We start from the raw sequence: 13332 nt of genomic DNA, 5'->3' as shown, positions 1-13332 counted from the left end.
TTGCCATGGAGACTGCATCCAGTGCAGCAGAACACGCGGATGGCTGCTCTCTCTCTCTCTCTCTCTCTCTCTCTCTCTCTCTCTCTCTCTCTCTCTCTCTCTCTCTCTGAAACAGTCCAGTTAGCTTCTCATCCCTGAACAGCAAATGATAAAAGCTGGTCTCTGTGCAGGTTTTTTTTTTTTTAAAAACCCTCCAGGTAGGGACATGCTTTTGACTCAGCATGTAGACAACTATTTTTTGACAGACAGGAAAAGGCCTGTTCATCTCCTGTTTTCAAGATACTGCACAGAAAAAGATGCAAGATTATTCACCAAAAAGTATCCTGTAATATATCTGAACATGCTGTATGTATACAGTATAATGCACCAACTGTGTCATTACATATCCCATGTCACATTGTAAAGGCTGGAGCAGAAAAGGTGACGTAAACACACTGCGGTTTAATTAATGTCTCTATGGCATACTGTCCATTTTCCAAAACACGCTGTTCTTTCAGTTAAGTTTAATGCATTCACTTTAATCTCTGTTTGGTGCTTTACACAATGTTCTTACTCCGCATGCTATCCTTTTTTTCAGCACAGCCACAAGTCTGACTTATCATTCTGTCAAAGTAACATTATTATCAACTATGTATAAGACTGTCAGGAACCCAATATACAAGGAAAAAACAGAGGCACCTATAGAAATGTACAAATCTTCAGTGTTAATCACTGAAAATAGTATTACAAAATAGTGCATGGTTGCAAAAAGACATACGCATGCACACAATTGCAACAAAAAAATGTAAAAACAGTAAGACTATATTGCAATCTATTTACAAGTAAAATCATTCTAACCCAACACATTCATCCTCCTTTTTCAGTGAAAGTCAGTGTATGCCATTGTAAATCACTAATAATTTACTGTTTTAAAAATGTCTGTAGAGCATTTTTAATGGTCTATAGATATAAATATATGAGATACTGTGTGAAAACCTCATATCTGCACTTTGAACTGTTTTTCTCAGCTTGACTCTACATGATAATAAATAGAATAATAAAGTTAGTTAGAATAATGAAGTTAGATCACCATAAACATGCTTGGTGTGTTCGACAACAAAATAACCATAGTCCAGAGCTAAGACAGCTATCACAATGAACATTTAGCTCAGTGACTTGACAACACTCATGACCAGCATTTGTGAGTTAACAGCATGACATTGCAATTACTCCTGGATCTATGTGCTGCATAAAAAAAATCATATAATCTCTTCAAATATTGTACAAATATTGTGCAAACTATGATGGTTTATTTGCTTCAAGTAGTCTGCATGAGGTGATTGTCATACTGAAGTGAATCGAAAACAGTGTGTATTTAGGAGGGAGGGAATTAGTGTAAAATGTCTGCTATGCTTTGGGGAAACGGTCAGCAGTGCTGTGATGTTTACACAATTTGCAGGTAACTGGCTACAACATGCAAAACCACTGGCACGGTCCTTTAACTCTAGAGGTCTGAGTCTTCATATACAGAAATATTTACTTGAATTGACTTCTGTTTTTTAAAAGTAACGACAAAGCACTGGCACTAAAGTACGCTTTCTGTACCAAAACCTCCACTTTCAAAAATCTTTCATTAGATGTGCTACTTGTGAAAGCAGACTTTCAACTAACTGGTAGATCATGTCTAAGATGGATTTTAAAACTGGACTAAACCCCTGTGAATGTGCTCAGATGGGTATTAGCTGTGGGAGAGTGGCCTGAGAATGAGGCAGTAATGGAGCTTTGGCTGCTGCAGCACTGAGGTGTGTGGGGGAGGCATAAGCGTGCATAAGCTGGATGTATTAAAGTTTTTATTCTGTTTCTAGACAGCAGGAAAAGGAATCATGACTCACTTAGAAGACCTGCAAATAAGACTGTAGTGGTGGAAATATGTGTGCAGTAAATGTACATATAACCAAAACCTGTAAGCTATGAGCTGCCTTCACCGGCAGAGTGCGTCCGGAATCAATGAAACTCAATGAAAACTGCAACACACACACACACACACACACACACACACACACACACACACACACACACACACTCGCATCTCCCTGTTTCGTTAGATTGCTACTGTTATTCTCCTGTGACCTGAAACAATCGACTTAACCAAACCAACCACAGATGATGACCCGCAAACATTACAGTCTGACCCTGTAAACCCAATCAGGTGGCTTCCTGCAGAAGAAAGAGTCTAAAAGAGACCTACTGCCTGATCCCCATGCTTCCATCTCTCTGTCTCGCTGAACATTGTGATTGAGAGAAAGGAAAGTTGACTTTGGCGTAATAAAAGCAGTGAAATGAAACTACTGGAACGGAAAAGACATAAATATCGACGACGGCGTCACCGTCATCTGTTCACCTTGCCGGCAACAATGTGACATTTACCCAGCTAATCAATGTGCCCTGTGCTGCTCCGGCTCCCTGACGTTAAGCCCATCTCATCAGTGTAGACAGAAAGCAGCATGCATCCTAATCAGAGCGGCTACAGCTGGAGCAGGAAGGACATTAATATCAGCACTGTGCAACCCTATTTTAAGGTGACTTGTGAATATAATGACTGCTTTGTGTTGCCCTGATGACAACAAACCCTGTAATTGTGAGTGAATGGAAGAATATGGTAATAGTTACTCGATAAAAGGCACCTTGGCAATACTACTTTTTGTATGGCCTGTGACAAAACAAACAAACAACAAAAACCACAGATTTGACATCTTTTGTGTGCACGTACCTATCCATCTTACTATGAACAGGCCGGTCACTAGTGGAGGTTAGCAGGTAAGCTTGGTTGAATCTCCAGATGCTCCTCGTCTTTCCTGTGCAAGAAACAGCTTGGATTAACGGACACGTTTTAACGCCTGAGGGAATCTGAAAGACAAATAAAATGAGCACATACTGTATTTATATGTGCAGGGAACACATCATTCTGATTTTCCATGTTACCTGACATTCATTTACACCCAGTTTGGATTGTGCACAGGGACCACAAACACCAACAACTATGTTAATTCGTCTACTTACATCTTTTTAAAGGGCCAACTTTTTGTAGGGGGGCCTCCGAGGCGCTGTGCCAGATGTGAAAGCAATAAGTTTGAAAACTGGAACGACAGATGCTGGAGACCGAAGCAGAAAGCTGCTAACCTGAATTGAATTGCACCATCTAGTGACAGACTGGGGACAGAATCACCCTACAGCACCCTAAATGTTATACCAGATGGAGCCACTGGCACTTTAATGCCATGCAGATAAAACAACGAGGTGGAGCTGTGATCTCACCTTTTACTCTTCTTTTATCACAGAATGAAGAGAGACACGGTGAATGAAGCCGCGCGTAAAAGCCAAATTAGATAACAGCTGTGAGAAGAAAGAAAAAAAACACTTTCGCCCTGGAAACACGCAACAAATTAAACTTTTATAATGTCTTTACCCAGTATCTGAGAAGCAAGCTGTGAAGAGTGTGTCGTGTATCTTTTGACTAAGTAAGGTTTGGTGTGCGTAAAGGCGAACGACAGGGAACGCGGACGCGTCACACACGCGTCTCCAGAATGGACGGAAATAGACGTGACCTCACGCAGAGCAGCAGATGTCAGTCATGTGATGAGGTCACCAATGACCTCGTGGCGCAACGGTAGCGCGTCTGACTCCAGATCAGAAGGTTGCGTGTTCAAATCACGTCGGGGTCAATTCTTTGGCTTTATATTGGGAATAAATGATCAATGACATACAGGCAACTCTCCCCCTGGACCTCTCATCGTCTGCTACTTTGACTGACTGATCTCGGCTGTCCATTGAACTCAATGCAAATGTAAAGAGTAATAATAACAAGCTGTGCACATTCCAGGTTGTTTAAATTTACAATTTATAGCTGTGACTGCGCAGCAATGTAAGTTTATTTCAAATCCACACCACTAATTTTCTTGAAAACTGATTCTCTAGTACATGCTTCACATTCTTCCATGCTTCATTTAATTCAAATCAACAGTGCTGACAGTTAGAAGAAGATAAAATACAATACTATTTGGATGCACAGAGGTGTGGGAATCACTCAAATCAATCAAAAACAGAGAGCTCTTTTCAAGGTTGGACAAGAGGTCACCGAGCGGTCGCAGGTTCAACATTCATACTGTATTTCCCTTTCTGCAACCCTTTGATGGAGTTTAGAGCGTCAGCCGAAAACCTGAAATGTAATTTAAAATGCATCACGAGTGGCTTCTTCACGGTTTTCCTTTCCAACCTCAAATCTGATTAGAACATTTGTAAACAGTCTGATAGCAGCCATGATGGATTAAGTTAACCGCCACAGGTGCCACAAAGTGGTCTTTTGCTTCGCTGCTTAATGCTTTATGCTTAAAATCTATAAATACATGGAATACAAACAAGTATATTATTATCTACAGCAATGCTTTTACTTGACAATATGCATTCTTGAGACGTGTTCAATATTAATCTACCTTTTCCGTCCAGCTGTCAGCTCCCACATTTAGTCATCCAGGATTGTAACTATGCAGGATTTTCCTTTTCTTTCCCTTCCGACTGTAAGTCCTGTTGACCTTAGTTCTTGTTCCTGCGCATTTCCCTTTTTGTGTTGTCTCTGTTGTTAAGATATTGGCTTCCTCTCTCCTTTCACATGCTCCTCTCTGCTTAAATGCTCCCACACAATACAACTTGTAAGTCTCCCTCCCTCCTCCTCTCTCAGTCAAAATTTCTCCCACACCACCTCCTCTCGCTTCTCTATTCATGAATGTTTCTCATCTTTCACTGGGACATACACACACACACACACACAAACACACACTCTGAATGCACGGCTGATTAGCATAGCCCCAGTGAGACAGAATAGGTCACCTCAAGTCCTCAGGAGTTGACTCACATGAGACGGTCCTTAGCAGCACTCTAGCCTTCTATCACAATGCCCTGATTGTACTCTGGAGCTCTCATTTTACATCAAACAGGTCAGTTGCTGCTGACGTAGCGCTCTGCTCCAAGTACCAGACTGTTATCTCTGCTTGTGTACAAGGCCATTCTTTGAGCTTTTGTCTGACTAACATGAAGGGTTGGCAGAGCTGCAAACTGCCTATAGCAAAGAGAAAGCGCTGAATTTTCATCATCACAGAGGAGTCCCATTCCTTAAAAAACAACCAATATTTTACCCAAAATCCCTTTTTTATTCTCTTCATTGTGCCCCTTGATTTGAAATGCCAGGCAACTGAAAATGTCCCCATTGAGTGCTCGCCAGTGGGTGGGATGGATGTGGGAGGACAACAGAACAGTCAGAAAGGAGCCTGTATTGAGCAGTTTGTCTAAGAGAGTATTATTACACTGCGAGAGCTCAAATGAAACGGCTGTAAACAAACACTGTTGCCCAAGTAACACAGCTCAATGTCTCCTTCTTCTCCGTCTGCCCAAAAATCTCAGCCACTGCTGAGCAGACACATCAGAATGGCACAGTAGTGGTAGGACGGATCAACTGGAAGCCAAAGGGTGGCTGGCGACAGCAATCGTGGGTTTAACAAATGGCAGTGTGTCTTATTGAGATGTTCTTGTCACTTGGGATAATGTGACATTTAAAAGAAAATCCCTCTAGTTTACTAATGCAGTTGTTTTTGTCTCCGAATAAAAAGTGTTAAAAATTAAAAGGCTAACTCCTCTGCTACCTGAACAACTGCCTTCCAGTTAGACTGACAGAGAAGAAATAATACATGAAGGGAAAGGCAAGTACTGGAAACTGAGTAGGCGTCACTGAGGTAGACAGTCGCACCAGTCAGACTTTCTAGGATCTCGTGAAAAGTGTAGAAAAGGAGACATTTCAACCTGAAAATCTGTCAAATAGAAATGTTGAGTGCATACTCCACATACAAGTAAATTTAAAAAAGGTTGAATGTTACCCTTTATTGCACACAAAAAGACAAAAAACAGAAGGATGTTACGATTTTTGAACGTGGTTTGACTCACACCCACAAAATCGAAACCTTCACAGTTCAAAGCAAGTCCTCATTTGCCTTGGTTCCACTGAAGGGTAAAATAACAGTAAAAAAAGACAAACACATTTTAAACAATCTAAAACACAAAAAAAAAAGACAAAGCTTGGTCTCTGTCTCTAGATAAAATGTTTAATTAGGTATTAGGAGTTTGTTCCTCCACATCACCAGGCTTACTTTTGCCTCCAATACGTCTGAAGAAGGATATGAACCCGGAGGTGCTCGCTTGGCCCTCTATAAGGTTCTGCGCCTTCCTGCCATGTAATGAATACACTCCTGCTCCTTCTTCTGTCATACTGTCTGTCCCTGATCTGGAGGAATATGACCGCTGAGATATGCTTCTCTGGAACAAGTCTCCAAGCCGGAAGAGAGATGCTGGGGATCGCCTGGTTTCATCCATGGAAACCGACCTGAGGATTGGACCCTGCGACACAGCTCTCTGACCGGGGCAGTCAGGAAGAGACGCAGAACCTCCAGATGGAGGTGTTACACCGTCACGATCGGAGGATTTGGAGCTATAAGTGCCTTTGTTGCTCTCCCAGACTCCATCATCAAGGTCATCACCACCAGACGTTGAGGATGGTCTGTATTGGTGTGCTTGTCGCTGGAGGGAGTTTCTCTGGGAGCAGATTAAAGGGCTCAGGATAGTCCACGGGGAGCCCACATCCCCATTGTTAGCGAAGAAGTAGTCTCTGGTTCTAGGCCGGGGGGTCTTTGGTGTAGTCGGTGTGTCTTGCGTTTTCTCCGACCGACGAGGAGTGCCAGGAACTCTGTCCCCATCGAGGCTGCTTTTGCCTTTTTGATAGCGAAGCACCTTTCGAGTCATCTCACGCATCTTCTCAGCGTCCTCTTTGTTTTCCAGTCCTGCCTGTTTCTGAAGTTTGGGTTGTTTCTTCTCGGGCCTTTCTTGTCTAGTGCGGGGCGTAGCATCGTTTTTTTCTTTTGATGGAGTTGTCTTACAGCTATGCTCAGAGGGGGATCCTTTGATGGGGGGCAGAATGTTCTTCTTGCACCTGGCTAATCCATCTGGAACGGTGGAGAGAAAGGTGTGCAAGGCCGACTCCAAGCTGGCGGAGTCCCGATCAGGCTCAGATCCTGGACAAGACACCGTGGAGCGGCGTTTGGCTGCGATGCGCACGCTCTCCGTCCGTTTGCGCCTCTGCTCTGCCGCCTCTCGCTCTCTGTTCTCCTACAGCCGCATAACGAGAGAAAATGTTTAAGAAAGCTACAACACAGTGTAGGACGATGACAAAAGGCTGAAAGGAGAACAGAGCTTGTTGAAATTCAAATGACTCGACATTAAACCATCAAAGGTTCCATTAAAATGGGGGAATAATGATAATGCTTACACAGTGACCCAGTGTTTACCTGTGATGTGGTTTATTTCATAGCACGTTTAAAGAAACATTATGCAGCTATTTTACCTTAAAATAACAGCTTCAAAATCATTTTGGTGATGCTCTGACTGTCATTCCTACCCCATGCTCCAAACACCTGTTCTTGCACTATGTAACATTGGTAGAGGGGGTCATGAAGCTTTACAGAACTACCTGACAAACTACCAACTACGTGTCAGTGGGTCTAACTGCTGTGGGTGTTAATTTTTGGTTTTCCTTAATTTTGTTCTCATTAGAATAGCGCGGCATCCTTCGTCATTCAGACATCAACATTATTAAATGAGCCAACATCCTGTAATTGATATTTGTGGCAGCAGAGGCCGCTGTTGCTGCTGCTCATCAAAGGTTACCATGTGTTTTTTTTTAGTATTGTTGTACATTCTTTCTGTTCTTACCTGTACAGCTGTGTCAAACCGCTTGCAAAACGAATGAAAGATGGAGCAGCACTCCTCCAGTTTGAAGGTAGCTGGGTCCTCACAGAAGTACTCTGCGACAGCGCCACTCAGAGCGTTTAGCTCCTGGAGAGATGACTCCACGTCGGCCAGCTTGGCCTCAGCCCTCTGCGAAATAAAAACACGAAATGGCATAAAGAATAAAGATCGAAAGTGCACAAAGTACTCACAAGCTCAGTTTGCACTTTTGCAATACATCTCGGAAACTTTACCATGAGGAATGTGTCCATTTGTTGCAGGAGGCCGGGCTGTCTGCTGCAGTACAATTTCACTTCCTTGATCTTCTTGACTTCCCTCTCAAACTCTGTGATTATCTCCTCTTTACAAATTCTGTGTTGGCGAGCAACATTTACACATTGTTTTGAAGTATTCCGGCAACACAGAGTATAATCATCAGTGTCAGACTGAAACAGATACTGACTAACACTTGAAGCTACTGTTATCAAAAAAAGATGATGATAATGCCACCTTGATGCCATCCCAATGTGTTCAAGCTGGTTGTGAAAAGTCAACAGCTCTGCGTCAATGTCCTCCACCTGCTGTGGGTGGAGGATAAAGGAAGGAGAGCGACAATGACTAAAGAGTTGGAGCGTGAGAACAATTACTGACATCTTCATGATTTCATTTGCTTCAGTGTCCATCCCAGCGCTCCTCCTCACCTTGGCAACATAGTGCATGAGGTTCATGCCAGGCTTGTTGGCCTTGGTGTCTGCCAGATTGAGAAGAGAGGTCATCCTGAAGCCAATGGCATTGGCACTGGAGCCACCCTGAACAATAAATCATTTGAATAGGCAATTCGTCTGTATAATAAAAGCTGAGAAAAGCTTCTGAAAACAGAAAGGGCAGCTTAATGCATGACACATAATTCATCTGTGTGGGTAATAAGTACATAATTCTTAAAGAAAAATACCAACAGCATTCATGTAATTCCCGGCTTTTAATACCAGCCGAATGACTGAGTGGAGGTCATCACAGTCCAGCAGCTCTAGAGGGAGGGAAGAAAAAGAGATGGAGACACATTCTTTTTTAATATTAACAGCATGTGAGATATAAATGTGACTGGAGTTGGGATCGTTCGGTGGATGTGTGTGACGTTACCATTAGCTCCTTTGGTCATAACAGCAAGAGAGTTCTTCACCTCCTCCATAAGAGGAAAGAATTCCTCCCTCAGCACCATCGTTTTCAGGCGTTCTTCGTAGCTGAAGGGAAGAAACATCCAAAAAATAAAAGAAACGTTATCAGTCTTGTGATCCGTTATGAAGCCTAGAAGTAACTGGGTGAGTTTTCAAAATGAACATCAAACCAATGAAAATAGCGGCACAGGTTTCCACAATGGGCGCAGTTTAAAAATGCTCTCACCCTGGCACTTTGACCAGCTGCACCATGAACTGGTCAGCCTCAGGTAACACAGAGAGGTTCCCACTGAACGCCATCAGCTGCTTCACCTGTGGTTTCATTGAACAAGCAGTGACATTTCACTTATCATTCCCTCTTAGAGATACTACGCGAGATAAACACAGCTGAAGTGTACAGAGAGATATTTATCTAGTCAGAAAATAGGACTAGACTGATATGAATCATTTGCAGTTATCAATACAAACAGTCTTACAAAATCATTTTCTTTCAAATAAAGCAAATTATTTACGGACACACCACACCTCACAATATTCTTATTCCAAGAAACTTTAATATTCATTAGGCTTATTTCATGCAAAATGGAAATACGACAGGAGAAGGTTAGAGCTTACCTCACTTTCCTCTGGTAGCAGTTTACAAAGCTCTTTTAGTTTTCCTGTTCCAAATCTGAGCCAGTTCCCTTGACGGATGTCCTGCACCATTTCAGCCACTGGCCTGCGGGTGGAGACAAACAACAAGAGTAATGCAAAGATGCTCGTGCTGCCCGAAGTCCTGCAACAACCGGTTAAACATCAAACATGATCAGTCCTGCTGCGTCATACTAGTGGTTTCTCTACCTTTCAGACTGCCACTGCTTTTCATTCATTTCAAAATAATGTTAAAAAAAAAAAAAGAGTTAAAACCTGCTTGAGGCATCATGAGTGGGAATTCTTGATGCAAGAAGCTAAGAATGCATATTGTGTATTATCCCGTCTGTAAGTAACAACAGTGAAGCGTGCATCATGCTCTACTTTATGTTCCTGTTGCACAACATTGACTGATTGGAGAAAGCTGTTGAATCGAAGTGCTAGAGGGAGATCCCTACAGTGCACCTAAGACTAGAGAGGTGGCCAGTCACAACCCACAAGACAAACAATGACCAAACAGAGGTGTCATAAAAATAATGATGTTCATTTAATTTAGTGGCCTTTTGCATTCGAAAAGTAGTTGGTTGGCAGCCAACTCTGGATGTTGCAGTTCACAGTTGACCTCTGCTGCTATTATGACATAATATGGTAAGTTACAGATTCCTGTTTAATATAACCAGCAGAGCGGAGGGGGAACGGTTGGCGTGCATATGAAGTTACTACAATGTATAATGTGCACGTCACATATGCACTGGCACAAAAAAACTCTCTCATCAGTTTACTGCAGTATCAGGACAAACCTGAACGACTGGTTAAGATCAACACGTTACATGAAACAAATTTGTTTTTTTTATGTCTAGCAAATGTGAAAATGCCTTCAAATAGCATCACTAAGCGCACCTTCGTCACTATCACACAGAAGCTGATGCAATTTGAATTTGAATAAAATGCTATAGCAGTCATCATTTCAGGTGTTACAGACATTGAGAGCACATTTGGTATTCAAAGTGAGAGCTGAGTGAACCTTAGACTGAAAGTAACATCATCTTGATAAGGTTCAGACACAGAAAGTGCCTCCAGTGCTGAACAGGCAATTCACTCGTCCAGTGTGATAAACGCTCAGCTAAATGTGGAGCTGTAAATCCAGGGGGCCCTAAATCTATGAAACCAATCCTGCACACTTGCATACATTACATATAGCAAATTTTACTCTACACAGTTGGATCACAACAGTTCCCATCATCTCTAAAATCCAAATTCATGAGCAGCTTCTATCAGTATTCAGTACCTGACACTTTTAATGATCTGGCCATAATTTAACTTTCATAATTGAAAAAGCACAACTGGCCGTGTTAGCGGATAAGTAGAGAAAGTAGGAAAGCAATTTACTCAACTATATATAAAGAATTACAAATGCAGCTACATCACAGCGGTAATTCAACATGGCTACAAACCTGCTGGGTGTATCCTTCCTTTCTATCCTCACGCACTAGGGCTGCACTGTGTTTTCCTATCATTCCTATCAGTGAGTAATAGATCACTTTATGTTGTTCTCTATTGCTGATACTGAATGCTCTCGAATTATATTTAAAAACGCATTTCCATTTATTTGAATAAGGTCCGTTGAGATAAAGAGTTTGCAGATTGGGTAATGATTAGCACAATGGGAGTGACTCAAGATCCATATTTCTGACTCTATGTTTGATATGAAAAAAAAAAAAAGGTCCTTTTGTCTTCATTGTTTTAGTTTCTTCATCTGCAGCCCTGATGTGTTCTTTCACTGGATTAGACTCACTTTCTGTTTTCAGAACCTCAGCAATCCTTACCTCTTGAAGTGTCTCAGGAAGATCCCAATATTCATACTCTTTTTAGAGTCAAGAATTGTAACCTTAAGAGAAAAAGAGCAGAAATCATCAACACCAATCAAAAAGAGGATTTGCCTCTTTACAGCCACATGCAGATAAGAAAACAAGTCCATACTCAACATTATATTACACATAATCTTTGAGGAAGTAAAAACACTCCCAAACATAGTTTTACTTTAGCAGTTCCTCACTGATGTCATTATTAGCGTGGAACTTTTACAAAGCAGTTCCTATTTGTGTGTTTGTTACTTCCCTTGTAACTTCCCTTGAAATGTAGCATGGTCTTATCACTTATTGGAAATCAAGCTTTGTTACATCTAAGTTTTTCAAATATGTCCCAAGTGCAACCCTCGCCATTTACCTGAGGCTCCTGAAGAAAATGGTCTGTGCCATCAGAGTTCTTCAGACCCATAACCCTCGAATTGCGTAGCGAGGCCCGTTTGTCCCCGTGACTGAACAGCTCCTCAATGCTCCGGATATCCAGCACGAGGTCCCTCTGAGGCCTCTTAGAGGTCCAGACGTTCAGTTTTCCCAGGACACGCTGGCTGGGGATGGTGTCCCAGTTCAGCTTCTTCATGGAGCGTCGATGGACATTACGAGAGCCAAAGGGAAGAGGAGGTGGAGGTGGAGGAGGAGGAGGAGGAGGAGGAGGAGGAGGTGGTGGTGGGGGGGGTGGTACAGTGGTAACACACACGATGGGAGGGACAGGAGAAGATGTTTGGAGATGTGAATCTTCCTGAGCATCCAGTGAAAAAGGAGGTGAAGAGTTTTGAGAGGGACAGTTGGGAGGAGAAGCAGATCTTAGAATCAACACGCCCTCCATCTGCGTCTCTCAAGTCTAAAGACGATGGGAGGAAGCACCGAGCAGCGGGACCCTCAGACCTGAGGAGATCCAAAGATATAAATCCATAAAGAAAATTGTTTTTTAAATAAGTAGTTTGGCACAAACTATGCGTGCACTGATCATCTCTTACATGTGTATAAAGTCATTGGGGACAATCTGTTTAAAATGTTAGGTTTTCTCATTGTTTCATAGCTACAGGTTAATGTTAGTCCAAGAAAGCAGGAGCCATGGAAGCCATTCAATTTCCACATATCAGCAAGATCATTTTTCTGCAACTTCCGCTTTGCTGTCAGTCTGCAGATGTCAGCAAACACATTCATTTCTTGATCAATAATCCAAGAAATAAAATATTCAATCAAAACATTGTTCTTTATTACTTATTTTGGCTGGCCTGTGAAAAGATATAGTGTCATTTGTACCAACAAATAGGACCCACAGAAATACATTTGCATTAATGATCTTACCTTCTACGTCTCATTAAATATAATATTTCAACTTCCGAATTATGGTCCATCCATATGTGAATACTAGACGAAACATCATTGAGAAAACTTCGCTTTTTAATACTTCCTTTTTCACAACAAAAGGTAAATGCCTCACATATCTTGATTTATACCTTATATTACTTATTAGAGCCCAGTGGTGCACTCGGCATAGATGCCCACGATCGAACAACACACATTCACAGATAAACTTCACTTGCAATTTAATGTTTGCTGCCGATGTTTTGCTTATTTTCGAGTGGGGAAGCTGTAGAAAATAGCAGGCGAGCCAACTGGATTTGGTTTTATATTCGCATGCCGAATATAAAAGTTGACTCAAGCATCTCAGAAAGTGCTGTTAAAACATGTCTGTGCCGGCAAAACTTGACAAATTTCAAACAGAGCTTTGCTGTCAGTTCCTGACATAAAACCAAGGGCTCCTGTTCTTGCAAAAGCATGTTCTTTATTTCACCAAATCATCCGGCGCACACAATAAAACGTACAAATTTGAGCTTTCACCAAAGCCCCCTTGA

General features: G+C 42.0%; 1 protein-coding gene and 1 non-coding gene across 2 annotated transcripts; one reads left to right on the top strand and one right to left on the bottom strand.

Annotated features, from left to right (window-relative positions):
• Positions 1 to 3629: 3629 nt before the first annotated feature.
• trnaw-cca (transfer RNA tryptophan (anticodon CCA)) lies at positions 3630 to 3701 on the top strand. The gene has a single exon. It is a non-coding gene; the product is annotated as a tRNA-Trp (tRNA).
• A 2191-nt stretch (positions 3702 to 5892) lies between these two features.
• On the bottom strand, positions 5893 to 12090 carry fhdc3 (FH2 domain containing 3). Its single transcript, XM_070843930.1, has 11 exons — positions 11835 to 12090; positions 11435 to 11496; positions 9594 to 9696; positions 9205 to 9290; positions 8944 to 9044; positions 8760 to 8830; positions 8505 to 8612; positions 8314 to 8384; positions 8058 to 8175; positions 7789 to 7953; positions 5893 to 7185 (listed from the first exon to the last, which is right to left on the bottom strand). The coding sequence occupies exons 1-11, from the start codon at positions 12048 to 12050 to the stop codon at positions 6133 to 6135; spliced, it is 2154 nt and encodes a 717-aa protein (XP_070700031.1). The 5' UTR covers positions 12051 to 12090; the 3' UTR covers positions 5893 to 6132.
• Between the last annotated feature and the right edge of the window lie 1242 nt (positions 12091 to 13332).

This window comes from Pempheris klunzingeri, chromosome 14 (assembly GCF_042242105.1).
Source record: "Pempheris klunzingeri isolate RE-2024b chromosome 14, fPemKlu1.hap1, whole genome shotgun sequence".
Classification (NCBI taxonomy): Eukaryota; Metazoa; Chordata; class Actinopteri; order Acropomatiformes; family Pempheridae; genus Pempheris; species Pempheris klunzingeri.
This window is presented reverse-complemented; position numbering and strand designations above follow the sequence as displayed.

Coding starts and splice junctions, on each gene's coding strand:
- fhdc3 (XM_070843930.1), bottom strand. CDS start 12,050: ATGAAGAAGCTGAACTGGGACACCATCCCCAGCCAGCGTGTCCTGGGA. Junction 9,697..11,434: donor TTCCTGAGACACTTCAAGAG/GTAAGGATTGCT, acceptor CTCCACCCGCAG/GCCAGTGGCTGAAATGGTGC. Junction 7,954..8,057: donor AAATGGACACATTCCTCATG/GTAAAGTTTCCG, acceptor TTTATTTCGCAG/AGGGCTGAGGCCAAGCTGGC.